The sequence below is a fragment of the Ictidomys tridecemlineatus genome, chromosome 12 (assembly GCF_052094955.1).
Source record: "Ictidomys tridecemlineatus isolate mIctTri1 chromosome 12, mIctTri1.hap1, whole genome shotgun sequence".
Lineage (NCBI taxonomy): Eukaryota > Metazoa > Chordata > Mammalia > Rodentia > Sciuridae > Ictidomys > Ictidomys tridecemlineatus.
In genome coordinates, this window is record NC_135488.1 from 100,507,444 (window position 1) to 100,530,938 (window position 23,495).

Here is a 23,495-nt window from a genome sequence, read left to right on the forward strand (position 1 = left end):
GGATACAGTGCTCGGGCGCGAAGCTCGGCGGCGTGGGAGCCCGCCCGGCTGCGCAGGCGCCGAGAAGGCCCTTGTCCCTGCAATTCCCAGAAGGCTCTGCAGCGGCCCTGCGCGGCGGAAGACGCACTGGAGTCCCGCCCACGCCGAGGACTCGGCGACCAGCGCGCTGCATTATGGAACTCAAAGTCTAAGGAAAAGCCTAGCCCGGCACCAACTCTTGGCTGAGCGCGCGTGTTTACCTTGAGCCTGGGCGGGGGGTGGGGGTAGTAGCGAGGGAGAGCCGCTAAGAGATTCGTCATAAAACCGCGACCAGACAGGCGGCGCCATCTTCGAACTTGGACTTCCGGAAGGACTTTGGCGGGGTGAGTGTACCGCAGCGGGGTGTGTGGGGGACCCAGCGATTACTCCTCCCCTTCTTTTGCGGTAGCACTAGGGTATTAAGGACGGAGTCCTGACTCTACTCTCCCCCTGCGCACGGCAGCGCGCCCTTCGGCCTCTGCGCTCTTACAGAAAGCCATCGTGCCTACCTCCTTGCCCACTGTGGCCATCGAGCATCCCCATCTCTGCAAGCCCCGGGTCTTGCCCTTTCCTCACGCTTTGTGCGTAACGCTGCAGTCTGTGTCCCAGCCTCTGCTTTCTTACATCGCGTCCATTGGACTAGCGGACCTACAGTAGTCTTCAAGTCTTAGGGAAATCAGGGTTCTCCTCCCGCACAGGCAGGTGGCGAAAGCTGCTGCCACGGCCAGGGCTCGGGATGGTAGGCGGCCTCTATGGTGGCTGCAATCAGTCGCTTCCTGCCGTATCTCAGCCTCTTGCTCGAGGAGGCTCTTCTAACCCCGGGGGTTGTGCCCCGCGCGCTGTAACCCCATTGGCGCAGCCAAGGGCCAGTTATGTTTCCCTATCTAGTTCTTTTATCTTGTGGCAAGTTGGCAATCTGCTGGGGGGAACACAGGTGGTGACTTTAGCCCACCATAAGTAATTAACTTTGTTGGAGGAGTGTAAAATATGACCAAACCTCTTGGCCCCAGCGTATTTTTACTCAAATTGAAGTCATTCCTTTGCCAACATCACTGTTTTTGCCATCCTTAACAGCTGTACTGTTGTTTTCATAATAGTTTCATTTAAATTGGTTTATTTTTAAACTTTAAATATGTACTGAAATCGTGGGCTACAGTATTCTATGCAAGTTAAAAAAATGTTTTTTTGCATACCATTAAAATCATCTTGCATGCCACCAGTTGCACCATAAGAATACTTTTGGAAACAGTGTATTAAACTAGTATGTTTTAATTTCCATACTTGAGGTACAGTATTATCTAATTATTTTTTCCTCTGGGGGGAAGGAAGGTCAGCTTGGCAGCCTGGAGCAGCAAGAAAACCAGACAGGTTGGGATGCAAAAACTGTACTATGAATTGACTAAACATCTCTTCCTTCACCGTGTGTCCAAAATTTGTATTGTAAAATAATAAATGGAAAATACACTACACACTACTTCTGCCTTCATGAGAACTGAAGAATGTTGAGGAGTCAGTCATTCAATTGACAGAGGTTAAGGGTCAATTATTGCATTTACCCCACCAAGTTGCAGATACAGTAGTGAATGAGATTGGCAAAACTTTTTTTGTTGTGAAACTTTAAAGTATAAATGTTTCATACTCCTATCACCTTTATATGAAAATTCTGGATGGACTAAGAAGACACATGTAATATCCAAAACTAGACAAATAATTAGGAGAAAATATATCAGTGAGGTAGGAAATGACTTTTAAAGACACAAAAAGAAATCATAAAAGAGATCGGGTTGGGATTGTGGCTCATTGGTAGAGTGCTCCCCTAGCACAGGTGGGACCCAGGTTCGATCCTCAGCACCCCATAAAAATAAAGGCATTGTGTTGTGTCCATTTACACCCCCCAAAATAAAAATATTTTAAAAAATCATAAAAGAGATAATTAAGGAGTTTAACACATAAAATCTGAAAACCAGTTAAGCAAGTAATGTAAACAAGTTAAAAGTAAAAATTAGGGCTGGGAATGTGGCTCAGGCGGTAGCGCGCTCGTCTGGCATGCGTGCGGCCCGGGTTCGATCCTCAGCACCACATACCAACAAGAATGTTGTGTCCGCCGAGAACTAAGAAATAAATATTTAAAAAAAAAAAAAAAAGTAAAAATTATACAGGAGGAACATATTCGCAACATAAATAACACTTCACAGATAAATAAGGAAAAGACAACCCTATAGGAGTATATGCAAATTTATACGTACAGATGATTCATAAAAGATATAGATGTCCAACATGTAAAAATAAGTTGCTAACTAGATATAGTTGCACATGACTATAATCCCAGCTACTCAGAATGTGGAGGCAGGAGAATTGAAAGTTCAAGGCCAGCCTGGGCAACTTAGTGAGACACTGTCTCAAAATGAAATAAAATAAAAAGGGCATTGCTTATTTGTAGCTAGAGTACTTGCCTAGCATGTGCAAGATCCTGGGTTTAATTTTCAGTTCCAAAACCAAAAATAACCAGTTGCTAACCTCAATTATTATCAGAACAATACAAATAATTACAAGAAGGAAGAATTCTTTAACTTATCAGATTGTCAAACACTAAGAAGATTGGCAAAGCTAATCATGGTGGCTCATGCCTGTAATCCCAGCAACTGGGGAGACCAAGGCATTAGAATCACAAGTTCAGGGACAGCCTTGGCAACTTAGCAAGACCCTGTATCAGAAATAAAGTGGGCTGGAGATGTAGCTAGGTGGTAAGTGGGCTGGTACAATCCCCAGTACTGAGGGGGGGGTGGGAATTGGCAAGGGTGTGATATACAGTTGGTGGTGGGATATAAGTGGGTTCTCCTTTTTTTTCAAATGTTAGCTTTTTTAAAAAAAAATAATTTTTCTTTTTCTTTTTTTGGTACTTGTAGATGGACAGCATGCCTTTATTTGTTTTTTGTTTTATTTTTATGTGGTGCTGAGGATCAAATTCAGTGCCTCATACATACTAGGCAAGCGCTCCACTACTGAGCCACAACTCCAGCCCTAAATTAATATTTTAATATCTAAATTAAAAAAAAAAAAAGAGCTGGGGATATGGCTCAGTGGTTGAGTGCTCGAGTTCAATCCCAAGCTCCAGTACCAAAAACAAACAAAAAAAAGATCAGTGTGTATGTATTCGTATGGAAAATCTTTTTTTTTTTTTTTTTTTTTTTTTTTTTTTTTTTTTTTTTTTAAGAGAGAGTGAGAGAGGAGAGAGAGAGAGAGAGAGAGAATTTTTAATATTTATTTATTTTTTTTTTTTAGTTCTCGGCGGACACAACATCTTTGTTGGTATGTGGTGCTGAGGATCGAACCCGGGCCGCACGCATGCCAGGCGAGCGCGCTACCGCTTGAGCCACATCCCCAGCCCATGGAAAATCTTTAAGGTATAAATAGGTATTTTTTTGTTTGTTTGTTTTTGTTTTTAATGAGGATTGAAGCCAAGGGTGCTCAACCACTGAGCCACAACCTCAGCCCTTTTTTATATTTAGAGATTGGGTCTTGCTGAGTTGTTAAGTGCCTCGCTAAGTTGCTGAGACTGGCTTTGAACCTAAAATCCTCCTGTCTCAGCCTCCTGAGCCACTCGGATTTTATAGGCATGTACCACCGTGCCTGGCTTATTTTGTTATTTTTTAAAAACTGCCCTTCAGGGGCTGGGGTTGTGGCTCAGAGGTAGAGCGTTCGCCTAGCATGCATAAGGCACTGGGTTCGATCCTCAGCACCACATAAAAATAAAATAGAGATATTGTGTCCACCTATATCTAAAAAATAAATATTTAAAAAAACTGCCCTTCATTTAACTAGTTTCCTTTGGTAACTCTCATTCCATTTCCTCTCTAAAGTCTAGAGACAGATGCCTAAGGCACGCTGAAGCTTGTGGACTTTTCTCCTGACTGCCTGCCTACTTTGCTGCCCATAAAAGTTATATGCTTATCAAGAGTCATTGTATTGGTTTTATTTAAAATGTCAAATGATTTCTCTCTCTCTCTCTCTCTCTCTCTCTTTTTTTTTTTTTTTTTTTTGGTGGTGCTGGGGATTGAACCCAGGGCCTTGTGCATGAGATGATTTGTCTTTATGTAAATGTTGAATATATTTGACTTTTAATCTTTTTTTTGGTACTGGGATATTGAATTCAAGGGAACTCAACCACTGAGCCACATCCCAGCCCTATTTTGTATTTTATATAGAGACAGGGTCTCACTGAGTTTCTTAGCATTGCTATTGCTGGGGCTGGCTTTGAACTTGCCATCCTCCTGCCTCAGCCTCTCAATTACAGGCCTCTGCCACAACCACACCAGGCTTTTAAGGAAATTTTAGTATGAAAAAAGTTATTGTTTCTATTAAAACTAAGTTGAAACATGGAAGATACATAGGTGTTTGCTTTGTTGCTATTCTTTATATTTTACACATATAATTTATAAGTATTTTGTATCAATTAAGTTTTATAAAAAACCAATTCTAGGGACTGGGTTTGTGGCTTAGCAGTAGAGCACTCTAGCACATTGGAGGCCCTGGGTTGGATCCTCAGCACCACATAAAAATAAATAAAATAAAGGTGTTGTGTTCAGTTACTTCTTTTTTTTTCAATTACTTCTAAAAAAATAAATGTATAAAAAAAATTCTAAAAAAGAAATCAGCCTAATTGAATATTTTGAAAAAACAAAAGAGGTGAGTTGGCAAGCAAACAAAAAAGCTGCCAAACAGGTGTGAATGAAGCAACTTTAAAAGATTAAGGAAAATGCGTAAAAATCTGGAAGGTAGCTGTACTTGAATTGTTTCAAAGAAAAAGAGACTGGTGGCCTGACATTGTGGTACATGCCAGTAACCTCATATCTCAGGAGATTGAGGCAGGAGGATTGTTTGAGCCTAGGAGTTGGCTGCCAGGTGGTCAGCTTGGCAACTCAGCAAGACTGGAAAAGGAAAGAAAAGAAGGGCTGGGGGAGGAGAAAAAGAAGAGGGAAGGAAACTGTTTCAAGAAAGAAATGTTAAGTAGTCAGTGCTGCTGAGGTCAAGTTAAAGAGGCTAAGAAGTGTTCATTGGATGAATGATACAATAATTATTGATAATTTTTGCTTTAGTGATGAGCTAGGGGCAATAGCCTACTTAGGACAAAGCAGGGAAATTAAAGTACCAAGGGCAGTCAACTTAAAAAGTTTGGCTAGGGGCTGGAGTTGTAGCTCAGTGGTAGAGTGCTTGCCTTGTAGGTGTGAGGCACTTCGTTCAATTCCCAGCACCACATATAAATAAGCAAATAAAATAAAAGTCAGTTAACAACTAAAAAATATGTTTAAAAAAAAAAAAGGTTTGGCTGAAGCTGGGCTTGGTGGCGCATGCCTGTAATCCCAGCAGCTTGGGAGGCTGAGACAGAAGGATCACAAGTTCAAAGCCAGCCTCAGCAACAGTGAGGTGCTAAGCAACTTAGTGAAACCTTATCTCTAAATAAAATACAAAATAGGACTGGGGATGTGGCTCAGAAGTTGAGTGCCCCTGAGTTCCATCCCTTGTACTCCCTGCCCCCCCCCAAAAAAAAAAGTTTGAGAGAGGGAGGTGAGGGATATTAGTTGGGAGGAATATGTTTTGAAGATAGCTTTTTGTGTGTGGTAAGTTGAGAGTCATAAACATCCTTAAACACTGTTTAGAAGGAACCAGTGGAAAGGAAGAGGATAAACTAACTCAAGTTTCCTTTGGGGGTGGAGAAATAGGGCTAGAACACAAATGGGATGAGCACATCAGGTGTAGGAAGTATTAGATTACTTAGGACATGGAAGTATTTTCCATCTGATGTTTGTTCAGAAATCAGAAGCAACATCATCTGCAGAAAACCAGGGAATCAGAATTGAGGAGAGTACATACGGGAACTGATGAGAGAAAGTGGGGTTGCCAATACCCAAAGCCTGAGGTGTATAAATAGAGAAAACAGGATGATTTGGCTCATCCAGGGCTTAAAATTTTCTAATTCTATGGGATAAAAAGCAAAAAGAAACGAAATTCTTAATATCAATAAGAATCTGATTGAAATGAAGGGATTTAAGCTAGATTGGATCTGGCAGACCTAGGGAGAAACTGGAGAGATAAGGGATAGTGTCTTGATAGAGTTGAAGAATAGATATTGTAATAGTAGTCTAGTATAATGATGGGAGATTGTGACCACCCCACACACACCAGTGGGATATCTTGATGATTCTGAAGGTTAAGAGATATGGAGTACTGATGAAGTTCAGGGTATGATAGTGGAGTAACAGTGGTTGAGCTGAATGTTTTGAGTTTCAAAGGAGAGGGAAGACTGTTGGTATAGAAGTGGCACTGGAGAGGAATTGAGAAGACACCGATCCTGCTTTCTACCTTGAAGTAAATGGGATCAGAGAGAATGAACAACTTCCACTTGAGAGCCTGGAAACCTAGAAATGTATTTCCTATAGTTTTTTTGCATTCAAGATTCTGAATATGATTCATCATTCGCAAAACAAATGTGTCCTTGGAGAGCTTGGATTTGGACCTAAGTTTAGAGGGCGGAGAGGCAGGCTAAGGAGGCATGCATTTTGCTGGTGCAGATTGTGGCAGTGCTTGGTTCTGGGTGAGACAGAAGTGGCTTCTTCATTTAGTCACTTTCTCGTTATTGTAGAGCCAGCTTGTCTGTGGTACCATCAGCTGTGGCAAGTGCTTTGGTTCCGCAGGTGGCTCCCCATCAAGGCATAGGGAAGGCTGTCTGGTTTTTTTAACCCAAAGCTGTAAAAACAACTTTCCAATTTGACAAGCATTTCTGTTCCTTAGTGTTTTCCCCCATCTGTCCCAGTGGTCATTTATGCAAGGGATTTGGAAATGCACATGCATCAGAATCCCCTAAAGCACTTGTTAAAACTCAAAGTGCTGGCCCCATCCAGAGTTTCTGACTCAATGAATCTAGGGTAGGTGTTGCTGCTTCGGCTGTAGGTGAGCCACTTAATAGACTGTTGGTATAGAAGTGGCACTGGGAGAGGTATTGAGAAGACACTGATAGACTATACTGAATCCTTTTCTGCTTGAAAAGATTAGAGAGAATTCTGTTCTTTTTTTAATTTTTTTATCTTTATTTTTTGTAATTGTAGATGGACAGAATATTTTTATTTTATTTGTTTATTTTTATGTGGTGCTGAGGATCCAACCCAGTACCTCACACATGCTAGGCAAGCGCTCTACCACTGAGCTACAGCCCCAGCCTAAGAATTCTGTTCTTTGCAATTGAACCTTAGCAATATAAAGGTCAATGGTTATTTTATTCATCTTTATCTGTCCTTATCTACTTGATTGGTCAATAATTAAAAGAAGCTGTTAGTGTGTTTCTGAAGATTTTGATTTATATATTTGAATGTTACATTATTTAATGTTTGTAACATTTTTATCTTTTTATATGATTTGAATTTATGTTCATTATAAAGTATTCCACTTTCTCTTCCATTTAATATTTTTCCATTGAATTTAACCGTCAAAACTCCTGTTTTCTCTATGCTTACATTTGCCCTGCATAATGTATATGTAAACACACTTATATGTATACATACATACACAGATTTGTGTGTGTGTGTGTGTGTGTGTGTGTGTGTGTGTGTGTGTGTGTGTGGTAGATACCAGGGATTAAACTCAGGGGCACTCAACCACTGAGCCACATCCCTAGCCCTGTTCTGTATTTTATTTAATTAACAGGGTCTCACTGAGCTGCTTAGCACCTTACTTTTGCTGAGGCTGGCTTTAAACTCATGATCCTCCTGCCTCAGCCTCCCAAGCTGCTAGGATTACAGGTGTGCGCCACTGCACCTGGCTCACACGTATTTTTTATTTTATTTTATTTTGGTACTGGGGGTTAAACCAAGGCACTTTATCACTGAGCTATATTCCTAGACCTTTTGATTTTTATTTGAGACAGGGTCTCCCTAAGTTACTGAGACTGGCCTCAAACTTGTGATCTTGCTCAGCTTCCTGAGTCTCTGGGATTACAGGTGTGCACCACCATGCCCAGTTGCCTTATATGTTTTATTTTATTTATTTATTTATTTATTTTTATATTTTAATTTTATCGTTTTACTTTCACTTTTTTGACTTGTTTGGGATGTGTCATGTAAAGCATATAGTTATTAGGCTTTTTGAATCAATTTGAATATTCTTCAATGGATTAACTTATTGATACATATTTATTATCATGATGCATGTGTTTTTTAAAAATTTTGCTTCTGTCATCTTTGTTTCTTCTTCCTGCCAACATGCCCCCCTCCCCTTCTGTTCTTTTTTTGCGTGGTCTTCAGTCTTTTATTGTGTGATCTTAAAAAAAAAATTTGAGGTTCCTGGGTTGGGGATATAGCTCAGTTGGTAGAGTGCTTACCTTGCTGCACAAAGCCCTGGATTCAAATCCCAGCAAACACACACACACATGAATTGAGCTTTCTGTGGCAAAGTATTTTGGAAGCAATATATTACACTATGAGCCAGATACCCTCATCCCAGCAACTTGGGAAGCTGAGGCGGGAGGATCACAAGTCTGATTCTGCCTCAGCACTTAATGAGATCTTGTCTCCGAATAAAACAAAAATACAAAAGGGCAGGGATGTAGCTCAGTGATAGAGAACCCCTGAGTTCAAACCCTAGTACAACCAAGATATATCTATCTATATTTTAAAATTTATATGTATATAATTTATTTATTTTAAAAATATGTGTTTGTATGTTATACTCTGTATTTATTTTTTATTTTTTTAGAGAGAATTTTAATATTTATTTATTTTTAGTTTTCGACGGACACAATATCTTTGTTTGTATGTGGTGCTGAGGATCGAACCCGGGCCACACGCATGCCAGGCGAGCGCACTACCGCTTGAGCCACATCCTCAGCCCACTATACTCTGTTTTTAGTTCTACAAATGAAACACTTTTTGGGGTGGGGTGAATCGGGGATTGAACTCAGGGACACTTGAGCACTGAGCCACATCCTCAGCCCTATTTTGTATTTTATTTAGAGACAGGGTCTCATTGAGTTGCTTAGCACCTCATTGTTGCTGAGGCTGGCTTTGAACTCATGATCCTCCTGCCTCAGCCTCCCGAGCCACTGGGATTACAGGCCTGCACCACCACGCCTGGTTGCCAGGTTACTTTTTACATTTCCGGTTTTTTTTATCTCTTCTTTGATTTCTTTTCTTGGATTCCATAGTCATGGGGTTTTTTTTTTTTCAAGGTATGGAAGTTTTTGTTGGAAATTGTTTTGTTTGCCTGAGCAGTTCTTCAGAAGAGTACTTTTCACCTTTATTTGTGGGTTTTTTTTAGGGGTTTTTTTTTTTTTTTTTTAATTCTTTCTGTAGGATCTGTGCATAGGTCTCAGTTGGATCCTTTTTGCTAATTATTTTGAATGGGTTAGTTCTGGTCAGGGCTTCTGTGTACAATATGAGTTGATTCTCACTGTATGTATGTATCTTGACACTGTTATAAAGTATCTTTGGAACATGATGTTACCTTGTATCCTCACCAGCTGAGTTAGAGGGTTAGCTATTGTTACAGTTTACAATCTGTTTAAACTATCTTATTCAAAGAAGATAAATAGGAACTTTATTTTGTATATTGTACTTTCCACTGGTGATGAATTCTTCATCATTTAGGTACATCATTTAGGACTGTACATAGTTCCATATGTAGCTAAACTATATGTCTCCTTTTGTCATAGGAAAGCAAGTTATTCTTGTCAAAAAACTGGACCTCTGCAAAGTTCTGTGTTGCTCACGTTTTTGGTTTGGTGGTCAGTGTCATTACCTCCCTCTATTAGCCTACTTTGGGCCATGGTTGCACATCTGATTTTCTGGGCTCAAAGAAAATATTTATGAAAATTTAGTTTTAGTTTATTCTTTGATGTGGAAATGGTCTTTTAATGTAATAGGATGTTCCTTAGTTGTTTCCTAATCTAGCCCCCTTCTCCATTTCAAGTGAAAGATTGATAACCAGACTCCAGAGAACTGTTATTTATTCTCAAATGAATTTGTACCTTCACTAGTATTCACAGAAATGGATGTTAGCTCTAGGCAACATCCTTCAGTTTGGTCCAAGTTTTATAGTGTCTGGCTGCTATCCTTTTCACTTTTTGTTTGTTTTGTTTTATGAAACACAGGTCTTGCTCTGTTGCCCAGGCCAGCCCTGAACTCCAGGGCTGAAGCGATCCTCCTGTCTCAACCTCCCAAGTAGCTGGGACTATAGGTATGTATCTCTGTGCCTGGAGTGGCAGCTATTCTTGGTAGTCTGTTATAGAAAGTTGTTACCCTTCCCTAGATGCATAATCATTATTTTCTTGCTATTTGGGTATGAGGTTGGTGGGGCATGTATATTTCATTTTATTGGCTTTCAAGGTGAGGGGTTAATTAATTGTGCATTCACTGCAGTCTTCTTACAAAAAAATGTATGAGCTTTAAATTAAAAAATGTATATAAAGCTCTTATGTATGGCACATAGTAAGCATTTGATAAATGGTTTATTGTTTGCTTCACCAGAATGAAAATTCCATGAGGGCAGGGACCTTGTCTGTCTCGTCATATAACCAGTGCCTGCCATAGAAGATGCTTAGTAATTATTGTTGAATGAATGAATGATCAGGAAGCTTGGGTTTCTGGTTGTGGGATAAGGGAATAAAGGGCAGGAAAAGAGAAAAATCTGAGACTATACAAACAGTTTTTGCCTTTTGCTCATTGGTGTGTCTCTGTATGTAGGTGCAGCCATTTTGGGGGGTGCTGATGGATACCTATGGGGTCGGCTATGTTGCCTTGGGGGAGGCCGGCCCCGTGGGAAGCATGACTGTGGTAGACTCTCCTGGACGAGAAGTGCTAAACCAGCTTGATGTCAAGGCCTCAGAAACAACCAGTGTGGAGGCTTCCATAGAGATGTCATTACCTCCCTCTTTGCCTGGATTTGAGGATTCTCCTGATGAGAGGAGTCTTCCTCCAGAGCCAGAGAGCCTCTCCAGACTGGAACAGCAAGGTGTGTACCTTTTCCTTTCATCTTTTCATCTCCCTATACTTAGCTTAAGATGAAAGAAAACAGCTTGAGCTCACAGGATTTTACAAATCTGAGTGCAGTATAATCTATTCCAAAGAGGTTTGAGTTCTGGTCTCATTTCACAAACCCATATTCTTCTCTACAGATCTTTCTTCAGAGATGTCAAAGGTCTCAAAGCCTAGGGCCTCAAAGCCTGCCCGGAAGAGAGGTAGTAGGACACGAAAAGGCCCCAAAAGGCCCCAACAGCGTAAACTTCCATCAGCCCCTCTGGTTCCTGGTCTCTTAGATCAATCCAACCCTCTATCTGCCCCCATGCCTAAGAAAAGAAGTCAGAAGTCCAAAGGAGACCTACTACTGCTGAAGTTGTCAAAAGGCCTAGATCAGCCAGAGTCTCCACCTTCAAAGAGGCCCCCTGAGGACTTTGAGACCCCTTCTGGGGAACGACCCCGCCGAAGGGCTGCCCAAGTGTAAGGATTGTGGGGAACAGCTTAGTGGAGGGGGGTAGTGATTGAAGGGATGGGAATGGGACAGATGTTGGAGAGATGGGAAGACTATGAGTAGGTATCAGGTAAGCAGGGGTGGTACCTACACTCTGGGATATGGGAACAATCCTTTTTTTTTTTTTTTTAATTTATTTTTTAGCTGTAGTTGGACACAATACCTTTATTTTATTTATTTATGCTGAGGATCGAACCCAGGGCCTCGCACGTGCTGGGTGAGCGCTCTACCACTGATCCACAACCCCAGCCCAAGGGCAATCCTTTAGCTCTCAGCATAGCAGCTTTTTTTTTCTGATTTCTTTCTTTTCTTTTTCTTTTTTTTTTTTTAATTCAAGAGGCTTCTTTCTGTACCTTGTACTCCATCACATTTTTTTTTTCACAGACTTCACCCAGTTCTTCATTGCTGTTTACCACCCAGCTTATTTCATTATTTATGTGCCCTTCCTTTCTTTCCCCTTGCCCTAAATGTTCTTTGGCTGTAGTAGATGAAAAGTGCACTGGATTTGGGCTTGGAAGATCTGAGTTAAGATTCTACATTTGTTATCTGACTTTTTTCTGCCAAGTCACTTAATTTTCCTGAGTTACTGTTTCTTCATCTGTCAACATGGAAAGGGAAATTAATAGCAGCCTCATAGTGTTACTGGGAGGATCCAGTGAGATAAGAATCAATCAGGTCTGGATTTCTGGGTTCTCAGTTAAGTGTTTACAAGAATGGCTTTGACTCTGCCCTATCCCACAGGGCACTTCTGTATCTTCAGGAACTGGCTGAAGAACTCTCTTCTGCCCTGCCTGCTTCAGTCTCCTGTCCTAAGAGCCCCAAAGTGAGCAGCCCTACCAAACCGAAGAAGAGCCAGCAGCAGGCAATCTGTCAAGGTGGAGAAGAGAATACTGCTGCACAGGATGAAGACTTTGTGCTCCAGGTTGAGGCTGAAGAGGGGGAAGAAAGTGAGGCTCCAAGCGAGAGTTCATCTGACCCCGAGCCTGTGGCACCCCGAAGCAACCCACGAGGATCTACTTCAGGGGTAACCTGAATGGACAAGAAAGTGAACGGGAGAATAGGATTTTTAAGGGGTTAGCCATATACCTAAAAGGATAGTAATTATGTTGGCCAAGACAGGTAAGAAAAGGGACTATTAGGAAGTCCTTTGAGCTATTAGGAAGATTATAGGGCAAGGGGTATAGTAAGCAAGATTGTTTATTTTTAACTGAATATTGTCTGCTAGGAAGCATAGACATGAATGAGAGCCCTGTTTCACAAGTTTTGCAGTACAGTGCGACAGTGCGTGCTGTACCAGGAGTGAACAAAATGATTTAGGCATATAGTGGGAGGGTGATGAACTGTTTAGGTTTCATAGAAGAATGATAATGAGGTGGGTCTTGAAGGGTGAATACAAACTTGTCAGAAATAATGGTTTTCCCATAAATATATTGCAGCTGAAGGATAGGGCCTGGATAAAATTTTAAGGGAGGGGCTGGGGATGTGGCTCAAGCGGTAGCGCGCTTGCCTGGCATGCGTGCGGCCCAGGTTCGATCCTCAGCACCACATACCAACAAAGATGTGTCCGCTGAGAACTAAAAAATAAATATTAAAAAAAAAAAAAAAAAACCTTAAGGGAGATCAAACTAGAGAGGATAATAGGACTAAAATTGGTAGGAGCCAACAACAATGCTGAGTTTTGTTTGTTTTTTAATTGTGGTAAAATATACATAAGATAAAACTTAACATTTTAACCACTGAAAAATGTACAACTCAGTGGCCTCAAGAGTATCCAGTTGTATATGTGGAAAGACAAGAACTTTGTTAACTGATTACTGATTTTTCTTTTGCTGCAGGCTAATATGGCTTACCCCAATATCATATAGATCTAGAACTTATGGAAAACTTGGGTCTGAGCCAATTTTATGTTAGTACTGAGATGTAAACTTTATAATTAGACATAAAGATGAATCTGAGCCCTGGAACATGAGATGAGTTTCCAAGAGTATGTATATAGAGAATACCCTCAATGACCAGTTCCATCAGAGGAGGAAGAGCCTAAAAAAATATATTAGAGAGGTGGAGGGAATAGGTGGTGACTATCCTAAGGAGCAAAGGTTTTAAGAAGTATATAGGAGTCCTCTGAATCCAAATGCCTTGGAGATGGTAAGGAAGATGAACAGACAATAGATAGCAGAACATACAGTTCTAATAGAGGAGTAGGAGCAGAAGTGGAGAAGTCCCTTTAATATTTGAAACACAAATCTTTTAAGATGCTGATAGGGCAGTGGTTGTAGGGTATTTAATGCCAGGAAAGCAAAAATTAGGAAAGAAAGTTGCCTTCTGGGACTTTTTCTAGCTTAGAAAATTCTCTCCCTTTAATTTTTCTCCCATTTCATCCTCAGAAGCAGAAGCCACACTGCCGGGGAGTGGCTCCCAATGGCTTACCCAATTACATCATGGCCCCTGTTTGGAAGTGCCTCCATCTCACCAAGGACCTGTGAGACTTGGGGACAGAGACTGTGGGGGAAGGGGTGACAGGAATGCAAAGATGATCTAAAAAGATAGAAGCATTAATGGGCAGAGCATGGTAATGATATTCATTACCAAAAAGCACTACTACAAAGGCAAGAGCTCTAGAGCTCTTCAATTAAAATGAGGGGCCAGGAGTGTAATTCAGTGGTAGAATACTTGCTTAGCATGCATGAAGCCCTGGGTTAGATCCCCAGCACCACAACAAATAAATAAATAAATAAATAAATAAATAAACAAAATGAATTGGAAAGTTACAATTCTTAGTTGCACTGGACACATTTCAAGGACCCAGTAGCCACTTGCCCCTAGCAGCTAGCATATTGGACAATACAGACAACAGATCATTTCTGATCCTAAGAAAGTTGTGTTAGAGTTGCTGCTAGAGAATCTCTCTCTTCCTCCACTGATACTTCTCTCTCTCACCAGCCGAGAACAGAAACATTCATTCTGGGAGTTTGCTGAATGGATTCCTCTAGCCTGGAAGTGGCACTTGTTATCTGAACTGTAAGTTGAAGTGACATTTCTGAAGCCTAGGAGGAGTGACATGACTGGAGACAGAAGAGTGAGGATTCTAGGTTTATGGTGGGAATCCTGGAATGGGTGAAACTCATCCAAATTCAGGCTCTTTTCTTTGTCTTGCCCCAGTGAGGCAGCTCCGTACTTGCCTCAGGAGGAGAAGTCTCCGCTATTTTCTGTACAACGTGAAGGGCTTCCTGAGGATGGCACACTGTACCGAATAAACAGGTGATGATTGCAGCTCAACCTTTTTTCTGATTCTTGGGAAACAGGGAAGATGAATTTTTGAAAGGGATGACACATTAGCCCTTCACTTTCCCTGAAGTTGGTCTACTTGGTCCCGAGAATAGAGGTTCTGGCTGGAGCTGGTCAATCTTGTCTAATTTCTAGTGCTCAGTGCTGCCAGCCAGACTGAGAGAAGCTAAGGAGACTCAGAGTCAAGCCAGCTTACAAGGTCACAAGTATTCAGTCCTTGACAGAACATTGCAGTAAACCAGAATCAACAGCCTCTCATCTTTGAAGATGAGCTAGATCTATAAAGAGTTTGGGAAAGGGCTGGAGATGTGGCTCAAGCGGTAGTGCGCTCGCCTGTATGCGGCCCGGGTTCAATCCTCAGCACCACATACAAACAAAGATGTTGTGCCCGCTGAAAATTACAAAATAAATATTGAAAAATTCTCTCTCATCTCTCTTTCTCTCTCATCTCTCTCTCTCTCTCTCTTTAAAAAAAAAAAAAAAAGTTTGGGAAAGAAGAGAGGGAGGTACAAGTGGTAGCTAAGTACTGTGCTTACCTGTAGATTTCTTGATTTTCAGGTCCTTGCTTAAGCGAGGTCATACCAGGTAGAGCTTCCATTCTGTTGTCATTACCTTTTATTAACTTTTTTCTCCATTCTCTCTTTGACTTTTCTCTAGATTTAGCTCAATCACAGCACATCCAGAGCGCTGGGATGTGTCCTTCTTCACAGGGGGACCACTTTGGGCTCTGGACTGGTGCCCAGTGCCAGAGGGGTCAGCAGCTTCGCAATATGTTGCCCTTTTCTCAAGCCCTGATATGAACGAGACACACCCACTGAGTCAGCTTCATTCAGGCCCTGGGTTGCTGCAGCTCTGGGGCCTTGGGACTTTGCAGCAAGAAAGCTGGTGAGGTGGGGCTGGGACACTGCCATGGGTGGGTATATGAGGGAGAGAGAAGGATGGAGGGAGGGCTTGAATTGGGCTCAAACAGCTCTGGCAGCTTTAGGCCCCTCCTTCCTACCTACTGTCTCCACGTGCTTTCTCTCTCCAGTCCTGGCAACAGGGCCCACTTTGTCTATGGGATTGCTTGTGATCACGGCTGTATCTGGGACCTCAAATTCTGCCCCAGTGGAGCATGGGAACTTCCAGGCACCCTTCGAAAGGTACTTCCTAGTTGACTATGAGTTGGCCATGGGACTTGAAGCTAGGAAATAGGGACTCTGGGAGTTCTCAGCATCGGAGGAAAGAAGGTTGGAGTGTGGTAGACAGTGTTTTTCCAGCAACTCTGTGTCGTATCCCAGGGACCAGAACCTCAAAAGTTTTCTGAGAGGCGCCTGAAGGCAGCAAGCCTCAGCACAGATCTGGTCTTGCCCTCTAGGCTCCTCTCCTGCCTCGGTTGGGTCTCTTGGCTCTTGCCTGCTCAGATGGGAAGGTGCTGCTATTCAGTCTGCCGCATCCTGAGGCCCTGCTGGCTCAGCAACCCCCAGGTAAGTAATTCAGCAAGGAGAATGGGGCTGCAGTAGCAATGGCCAGAGCTTCATAGGGCATACCCACTTCCCCTGAAACTCCTCTGGGTTCAGTCTCTAGCACAAAGTCTTACTTAGTCATGTCCAAACCCCCACTGTGATTTCTGGTTTGTTCTTGAGCTTGCTTTTCCTTTTTCAGGCTCGGAACTGCAGTCTTTTAGCACATTAGCTCCTATCTTCCCCTCTAAGCTATTCTTCTTTACCCTTAGGCTATTCCCCCTTTTGCTTCATCCCCTAATTGGCTGTGTAAAGAGCTGCTAAAAGCTGAGGCTGACAGATGGGGCTCATCTCCCCTCTGACTTAATCCCTCCTGCCCTCACCACTACCACCCACTTCCCACACATACACATGCACAGCCTGGTTTTGACTGTGAGGAGAGGGAAAGAATTAGAGTTAAAGCTGAGAAAGCAGAGGAATAGGTCAAGGAAAGATAGCTTCTATTTGTATTTCAATAGTACTGAGTATTTAAAGAAGAAGGCACCTAGGTTTGAGCCCTGAGAAGGTCCCATATTTGTTGGTCTGGTAGAGAAGTGGGTTGAGGAGGAAATATAAAGTGAGAAAATGAAGACAGTCATTGTAGACAATTCCTTTAGGAAATTTGACTATGAAGGGGAACAAAAAATTGAGAGTGTTGGCTGGGGTGATTAAAGGGTAAAAGAAAGTTTTGTCTATTTATTTATAGAAGAGGCTATAGGGCATTTACATGGGAATGTGGGAATGACCCAGTAGGTGGAGAGCAAGTGGATAATGCAGAAGAAAGGAAGAATAACCAAATGAGTAAAGTTCTGGAAATGGTGAGAGAGGATGAGACCAGAATGGAAGGATTATGGTTTTGATAGGAGGAAGGGTACTGTCAACTGTAAAGAAAGAAAGAAAGAAGATGGGGGCAGATGGAGGTAGGGTCAGAAAGTTGATTGTGGGAAAAGAAATTTCTGAATAAATGATGCGGGAAGCTCATTGTCCAAAGCGTGGGGTCCTGATCTTAGAGCAAGGCTTGAGTAGAAGCTCAGACTTGTGGATCCAAAGCATCAGCTACTGCTTTTCTTCCCTCACAGATGCGATGAAGCCCGCCATCTATAAGGTGAGTGAGGAACCTGCTACCTTAGCTGAAACTTCATCTTCTTAAAGCCTTATCTTATTAATTCCACAGTTGTCCCCTGTTTCTGAAAAGTACCCCCTCCTGCTAAATTAAACACTGATTTACCCCTAACCCTAATCCCATTCTCTTCTGTCCCTTCAGGTACAATGTGTGGCAACCCTTCAGGTGGGATCTATGCAAGCTTCAGATCCCTCTGAGTGTGGTCAGTGCCTTAGCCTGGCCTGGATGCCCACCAGGCCCCACCACCACCTGGCTGCTGGATATTATAATGGTAAAAAAATATATATATATATATAGAGAGAGAGAGAGAGGGAGAGAGAGAGAGCGCGCACGCGCATGCTATTGCTCTTTAAATTTGTCATATATGCTTGCTTTTTGGTTCAGAACTGGGCATTTTATATATAATTACAAATATTCAAGAAATGTAAAAAAAGAGAGATACATTTTTGAATAGAATTTTTCTAATCAGAAAAAAATAAGAGTAGATGAACATAATTTCATACAGTTCTTTATGCATATACAAAGATTAAAAGAAAGATGATTTTTTAAAAAATGAGCTCATACTATATAAGCTACTTTAAATTTAAAGGTATTAAATTTAACTACAGTTTATAAAAAAAAAAAAGACACTGAAATTGAGCTGAAAGATTAGCTAACTCCTAATAAATCTTTCTTCACCACAGGAGACATTAGTTCCTCAAAGTTATTTTTAAGATTAAAAAAAAAAAAATACTGGGCACAGTGGCACATAGCTGTAATCCCAGCAACTTAGAGGTCTGAGGTAGGAAGATGGAGAGTTCAAAGCCAGTACCCAGCAGTTTAGCAAGTCTCAAAGTAAAATGTAAAAAGGGCTGAGGATGTGGCTCAGTGGTTAAGCACCCTGGGGTCAATCCCCAGTACCAAAAAAATAAAAAAGAAGAAAAAAGATGATGAATAACATTAAGCTGGAATTATTAGCTGTTTCTAAATAATAATTTCCTATTCAGACATCCTCAGTATACTTTCTTCTAGGAAGATAAGAAAATTAGCACTGAACTTCCTTTACTATCCCTCTTTCCATCTTCTGTTTTTCTTCTGTGAAAGTATTCTTAAGTTGTTAATGAATTTGCTTCATGCTATTCTGTATCTTAATTCCTAAGTGATTTAATGATTGTCTCCCTGTCATTATTGAATTATTTTTATTACCTATAAATCACTGTCAATTTTTTCTTGAGAAAGATTCATGGGTGCTACATTCCCTGAGTTTACATATAAAATGGATTTTAATTACCAATATTTTTCCCAGTTTTTATTTTCACGATTTTTATTTCTTTGTATTTTATTTTTATCAGAGATATACTTTTGAGTACCTTCTCTCTTGCCAGCATTGTCAAGGGTCAGCTTATTTGGGGTCTGCCAAATTAGTTTCTGTTTGTCTGTTTTCTTTTCTCCACATTTTGTTGCTTTTGTCTCCTTGTCTATTCTTGTTTTAGACCAGAGTTGGCAGGTAATTTTCATATATACATATATGTTTATATATGTATATATGTAAACGTATATATATACATATATATGTTTATTTTTATATATATATATATCTCCTGGGGATTGAACCCAGGGCACTCTGCCACTGAGCTACATTCCCAGCTCTTTATCTTTTATTTTGAGATAGGCTCTTGGCTGCTAAGTTGCTAAGGCTGGCCTTGAACTTGCTGTCCTCCTGCCTCAGCCTCCCAAGTTGCTGGGATTACAGGCATGTACCGCCATTCCTGGCTGGCAGATATTTTCTGTAAAGACTCAGATCATAATAATTTTAGGCTTTGTAAACAGGCTGACCATTGTTAGAAACTCAACTCTGCAAATTATGACATGGAATCAGCCATAGACATTGGGTATATTAATGGGTGGGACTGTTCTAGTAAAACTGTTAGGGAAGGGGCTAGGATTGTGACTCAGCCGTAGAGTGCTACTACAACTAAAAAATTAAAATATTAAAAAAAAAAACTGTTAGGGAAAACAGGCAGGCAGCCGGCTGTATTTGACCCCTGAGCTCTAATATACCAACCCTTTCCTAGGGTATTTATGCTTCTTTTAAAGAAAATCTCTTGGGGCTGGGATTGTGGCTCAGCAGTAGAGTGCTTGCCTAGCACGTGGGAGGCCCTGGGTTCGATCCTCAGCACCACATAAAAATAAATAATAAAATAAAGATATTGTGTCTAGTTACAACCAAAAAAAAAAAACCTCTTTACTTTGATTTAATAGGCAGTAGAGATTATTAAGAACATTGAGCCTATCTTTCAACTGCAGATTCCAGGCTATGCTATTACTTTTTGTTGATGAGAATTGCAACAAAAATGTCAGACTGAGTCTTTAAACCATAGAGGGAGTATTGAATAGCTTATCATGATCCTTACATTCTTCCATTGCAGTTTGCATCTGAGGTTAGAGGACCAGGGTCCTAGGACCCCAGAGAAAGAAATTAGAACAAAGCAGTGAGAAAGTGCCTTTAATGCCTACACATTCTATTCCTACTTCAGGCATGGTGGTTTTCTGGAACCTTCCCACTAACTCGCCCCTTCAGCGGATACGGCTCTCTGATGGCTCCTTAAAGCTCTACCCCTTCCAGTGTTTCCTAGCCCATGACCAAGCTGTACGTACACTTCAGTGGTGCAAAGCTAACAGGTATAGAATAGAAGATCTGTGGAGGGGGAAGATGAAAACTGTGGCAGGCTAACTCTTCCAGGTTTGTTTAGCTTTGATTTTCTCCCATCTTTACAGTCATTTCCTAGTCTCTGCGGGAAGTGATCGGAAAATCAAATTCTGGGACCTTCGACGACCTTATGAACCAATCAATTCTATCAAGCGCTTCTTGAGTACAGAGCTAGCCTGGCTGGTCCCCTACAATGGTGTCACTGTGGCTCAGGACAACTGCTATGCCTCGTACGGCAAGATGGAGATAGGAAGAACTCTGGGGCCAGACCCTAAGGGTTGGGCTGCATGGCATGCCAGATTGTTGTGGGGAGAGATACGTTGAGCTGGTTTGCTGAGGCAGTTTGATTTGGGGAAGGAATTGAGAAGATATTAATCTAATTTTAAAAAAGGAAGGTTTTATTTTATTTCTCTTTCTCATACAGTTATGGACTTTGTGGAATTCATTATATTGATGCTGGTTATCTTGGCTTCAAGGCCTACTTCACAGCTCCTCGAAAAGGCACTGTTTGGGTGAGCCTGTCTTCTGCAGTCTTCATTACACAGAAGGATAGTCATTATTATTATTATTAGTGGTAGTCAGGAAGTGACAGTGGTTTGGGGGAGAAGGAGAATTCAGATATATGGCAACTGTATCATCAGGGACATGGGTTATGGTAAATTCAGTTTTGTTTCTGCATTCTCTCTGTCCTCTGACTGTAGACTTATTATCAATTCATAGAAATGAGTAAGTTAATGAAATTTGTCTCTTCTTATTAGAGTCTTTCAGGATCTGACTGGCTTGGGACAATAGCTGCAGGAGATATATCTGGGGAGCTCATTGCAGCTATATTGCCTGATATGGCATCGAACCCAATAAATGTCAAGCGACCTGCAGAGCGAAGATTTGTACGTATATGAACATCTAACAGCAACACCATCTGTTGGATCTTAACCACTTGCCCTCCCAATTCCTTGTAGAATACAAATTAGTACTTAGTCTCCAAGCCCTGACATTGTCCCTGAAAGTCTTGGCACAGAATTATGTACAATCTTTTTTTAAAAAAATATTTATTATTTAATTGTAGTTGGACACAATATCTTTATTTTGTTTATTTATTTTTATGTGGTGCTGAGGATCGAACCCAGGGCCTCGCACGTGCTAGGTGAGCGCTCTACTGCTGAGCCACAACCCCAGCCCCAATCTTTTTTATTCTATTGCAGCTGAGCATATATTTAAACATACTACTTTTTTCCATTATTAAGACTTTCCTGCCTCAAACCAATTTCCTCTCCTTTTGTTCTGTCTTCAGATTTTGGGGGGTTTTGTTTTTTTTGGTACAGGGAATTGAGCCCAGGCCCTCACACATGCTAAATAAGCACTCTACCACTGAACTACTTCACAGCCCTTTTTTAAATTTTTAAGATTTTGAACAGTCTCTTCAAGTTGATCAGGTTAGCCTCAAATTTGGAGTCCTCCTGCCTCAGCCTCCTGAGTAGCTGGGATTATGGGCGTGTGCCACTGCTGCCAGCTCTGTCTTCAGCATTATAGAACTTAATCTTATGGTCTCCTTTTTAGCCTATATATAAAGCTGATCTGATGCCATATCAGGACAGTCCTGAAGGTCAAGACCACTCTTCTGCTTTATCTGGGGTCCCCAATCCTCCCACAGCTCGAACTTATGCTGAAACTGTCAACCATCACTATTTGCTCTTTCAAGACACAGATTTGGTAAGTCAAGTCCAGGAAAATAGGGTGTAGTATTAGAAAAGGTAGAAAACTTTAGTCCTTGTATAATAGGAAATCCTAAGGAGTTCCATCACAAACATGCAAAATTAAGGAGCTGCTTGCTTTCTCTCTGCTGTTCCACTTCCATCCCCAGGGTTCCTTCCACAATTTGCTCCATAGAGAACCGATGCTGCGCATGCAGGAAGGAGAAGGGCATTCTCAGCTGTGCCTGGATAGGTTGCAGCTCGAGGCTATTCATAAGGTAAGAACCTTGTCTCATCTTCCCCACCCTCCACTCATTCTTCCCCAACTTTGGGTCTATGATCAATGAAATGGGAAATAAAAAGGCAATATAGATGGTTAATGAGGAGAAGTAGCTTTGGCAACCTCCTCTGGAATATAGTAGACATACCTCATTCATTGGCTTCTTATTCCTACCTCTCTCACCCCATTATAGTCCTGCCTTCTCAGATTGTGACTTTTTTTTTCTTACAGAGCTAAGAGTTGCCCTAAAACATCACCTGTGAGCCTCTCTCTTGTTTTCTATTCATATAGGTACGTTTCAGCCCAAACCTGGACTCCTATGGATGGCTGGTATCTGGGGGGCAGTCAGGGCTGGTTCGGATCCATTTTGTCCGTGGACTCACCTCCCCACTGGGCCACCGTATGCAGCTTGAAAGCCGAGCACACTTCAGTGCTATGTTCCAACCATCCTCCCCAACTAAAGGGCCCAGCTTCCCTCCAGCCAGTCATCGCCTTCTGTCCAATCCTTAGTCTTAGTCCACACAGGACCCTTGGAATGAAATCTGCCAAGAACAAATGGCCTCCATGCGCAGAGCCATAGGAACTGGGGCCTTCCTGGACAGTGATGGCACTAGGACTGGACCTTTAGGCCTGCTTCCCCAGGACTCCTTAGACCCCTCTCCTTCTACTGACTTCTATGGTCACAGTCCCCTGCAGGCAGGGGGGCTCTCCCCCCACAAAGGCTTTTAAGCCTAAAACTATGGCTCACAAGTAACACTCAGGCCTAACATAGGCTTGGGAGTCCAATTGCTCATATTGAGCATATTGTGAAGTGGGTAAAGCTAAGTAAAGGTACTGGGTGTTTTTGAGACCACTTGTGAGTGGGTGTTTGGAGAATCAAAGACTTATCTGCATGAAGGCTTCTGTCTGTCTTCGAGGATCCAATGTTACTGCCTTCCCAAACTTCCTCTTTAGAGTAACCAACACACAAGCCCAAGAGGAGTGACAGTAATTTATTGGACTGAAGCTGCTCATAGTACCTCTTTAACTGGAGAACACCACAAACACCCTACCAGTAGAACAGTGGCTTAGCTCTTACTTGCTCCTGCTTATGAAATATTCCTGATCATTGGTCACTTGACCCTACTTGAACACTCCTAGACAGTCGTGTTTTAAAAATCTTCCTTTATATCAAGTCAGAGTATACCTCTTATTAATTTTACTTATGGGTATTAGGAAATCTAGACATTCTTCCCTGTGATTGCCCTTTTAAGTATTTAACAATAGCTATCATGTGTTTCCCTAGTATTTTTCCTCTAGATTAAATATCTTCAGTTATTTCAACCATTCTTTTACATGTCATGATTCTTGATCCTTCATGATATGGTCACATTGTTGACTTATTAAAAACGTTTATTTAAACTTTACGTATAGG

General features: G+C 41.5%; 1 protein-coding gene across 1 annotated transcript; it reads left to right on the top strand.

Moving 5' to 3' along the window:
• Positions 1-83: 83 nt before the first annotated feature.
• On the top strand, positions 84-23,404 carry Gtf3c2 (general transcription factor IIIC subunit 2). Its single transcript, XM_013357365.4, has 20 exons — positions 84-362; positions 10,157-10,242; positions 10,749-11,016; positions 11,180-11,501; positions 12,274-12,556; positions 13,917-14,011; positions 14,473-14,550; positions 14,692-14,790; positions 15,475-15,702; positions 15,848-15,959; positions 16,175-16,283; positions 17,378-17,403; positions 17,563-17,692; positions 19,938-20,082; positions 20,179-20,340; positions 20,535-20,622; positions 20,869-20,997; positions 21,668-21,820; positions 21,972-22,079; positions 22,373-23,404. The coding sequence occupies exons 3-20, from the start codon at positions 10,773-10,775 to the stop codon at positions 22,589-22,591; spliced, it is 2,730 nt and encodes a 909-aa protein (XP_013212819.2). The 5' UTR covers positions 84-362; positions 10,157-10,242; positions 10,749-10,772; the 3' UTR covers positions 22,592-23,404.
• The last annotated feature ends 91 nt before the right edge of the window (positions 23,405-23,495 follow it).

Coding starts and splice junctions, on each gene's coding strand:
- Gtf3c2 (XM_013357365.4), top strand. CDS start 10,773: ATGGATACCTATGGGGTCGGCTATGTTGCCTTGGGGGAGGCCGGCCCC. Junction 11,017..11,179: donor CTCCAGACTGGAACAGCAAG/GTGTGTACCTTT, acceptor TCTTCTCTACAG/ATCTTTCTTCAGAGATGTCA. Junction 20,623..20,868: donor CTCGAAAAGGCACTGTTTGG/GTGAGCCTGTCT, acceptor TCTTCTTATTAG/AGTCTTTCAGGATCTGACTG.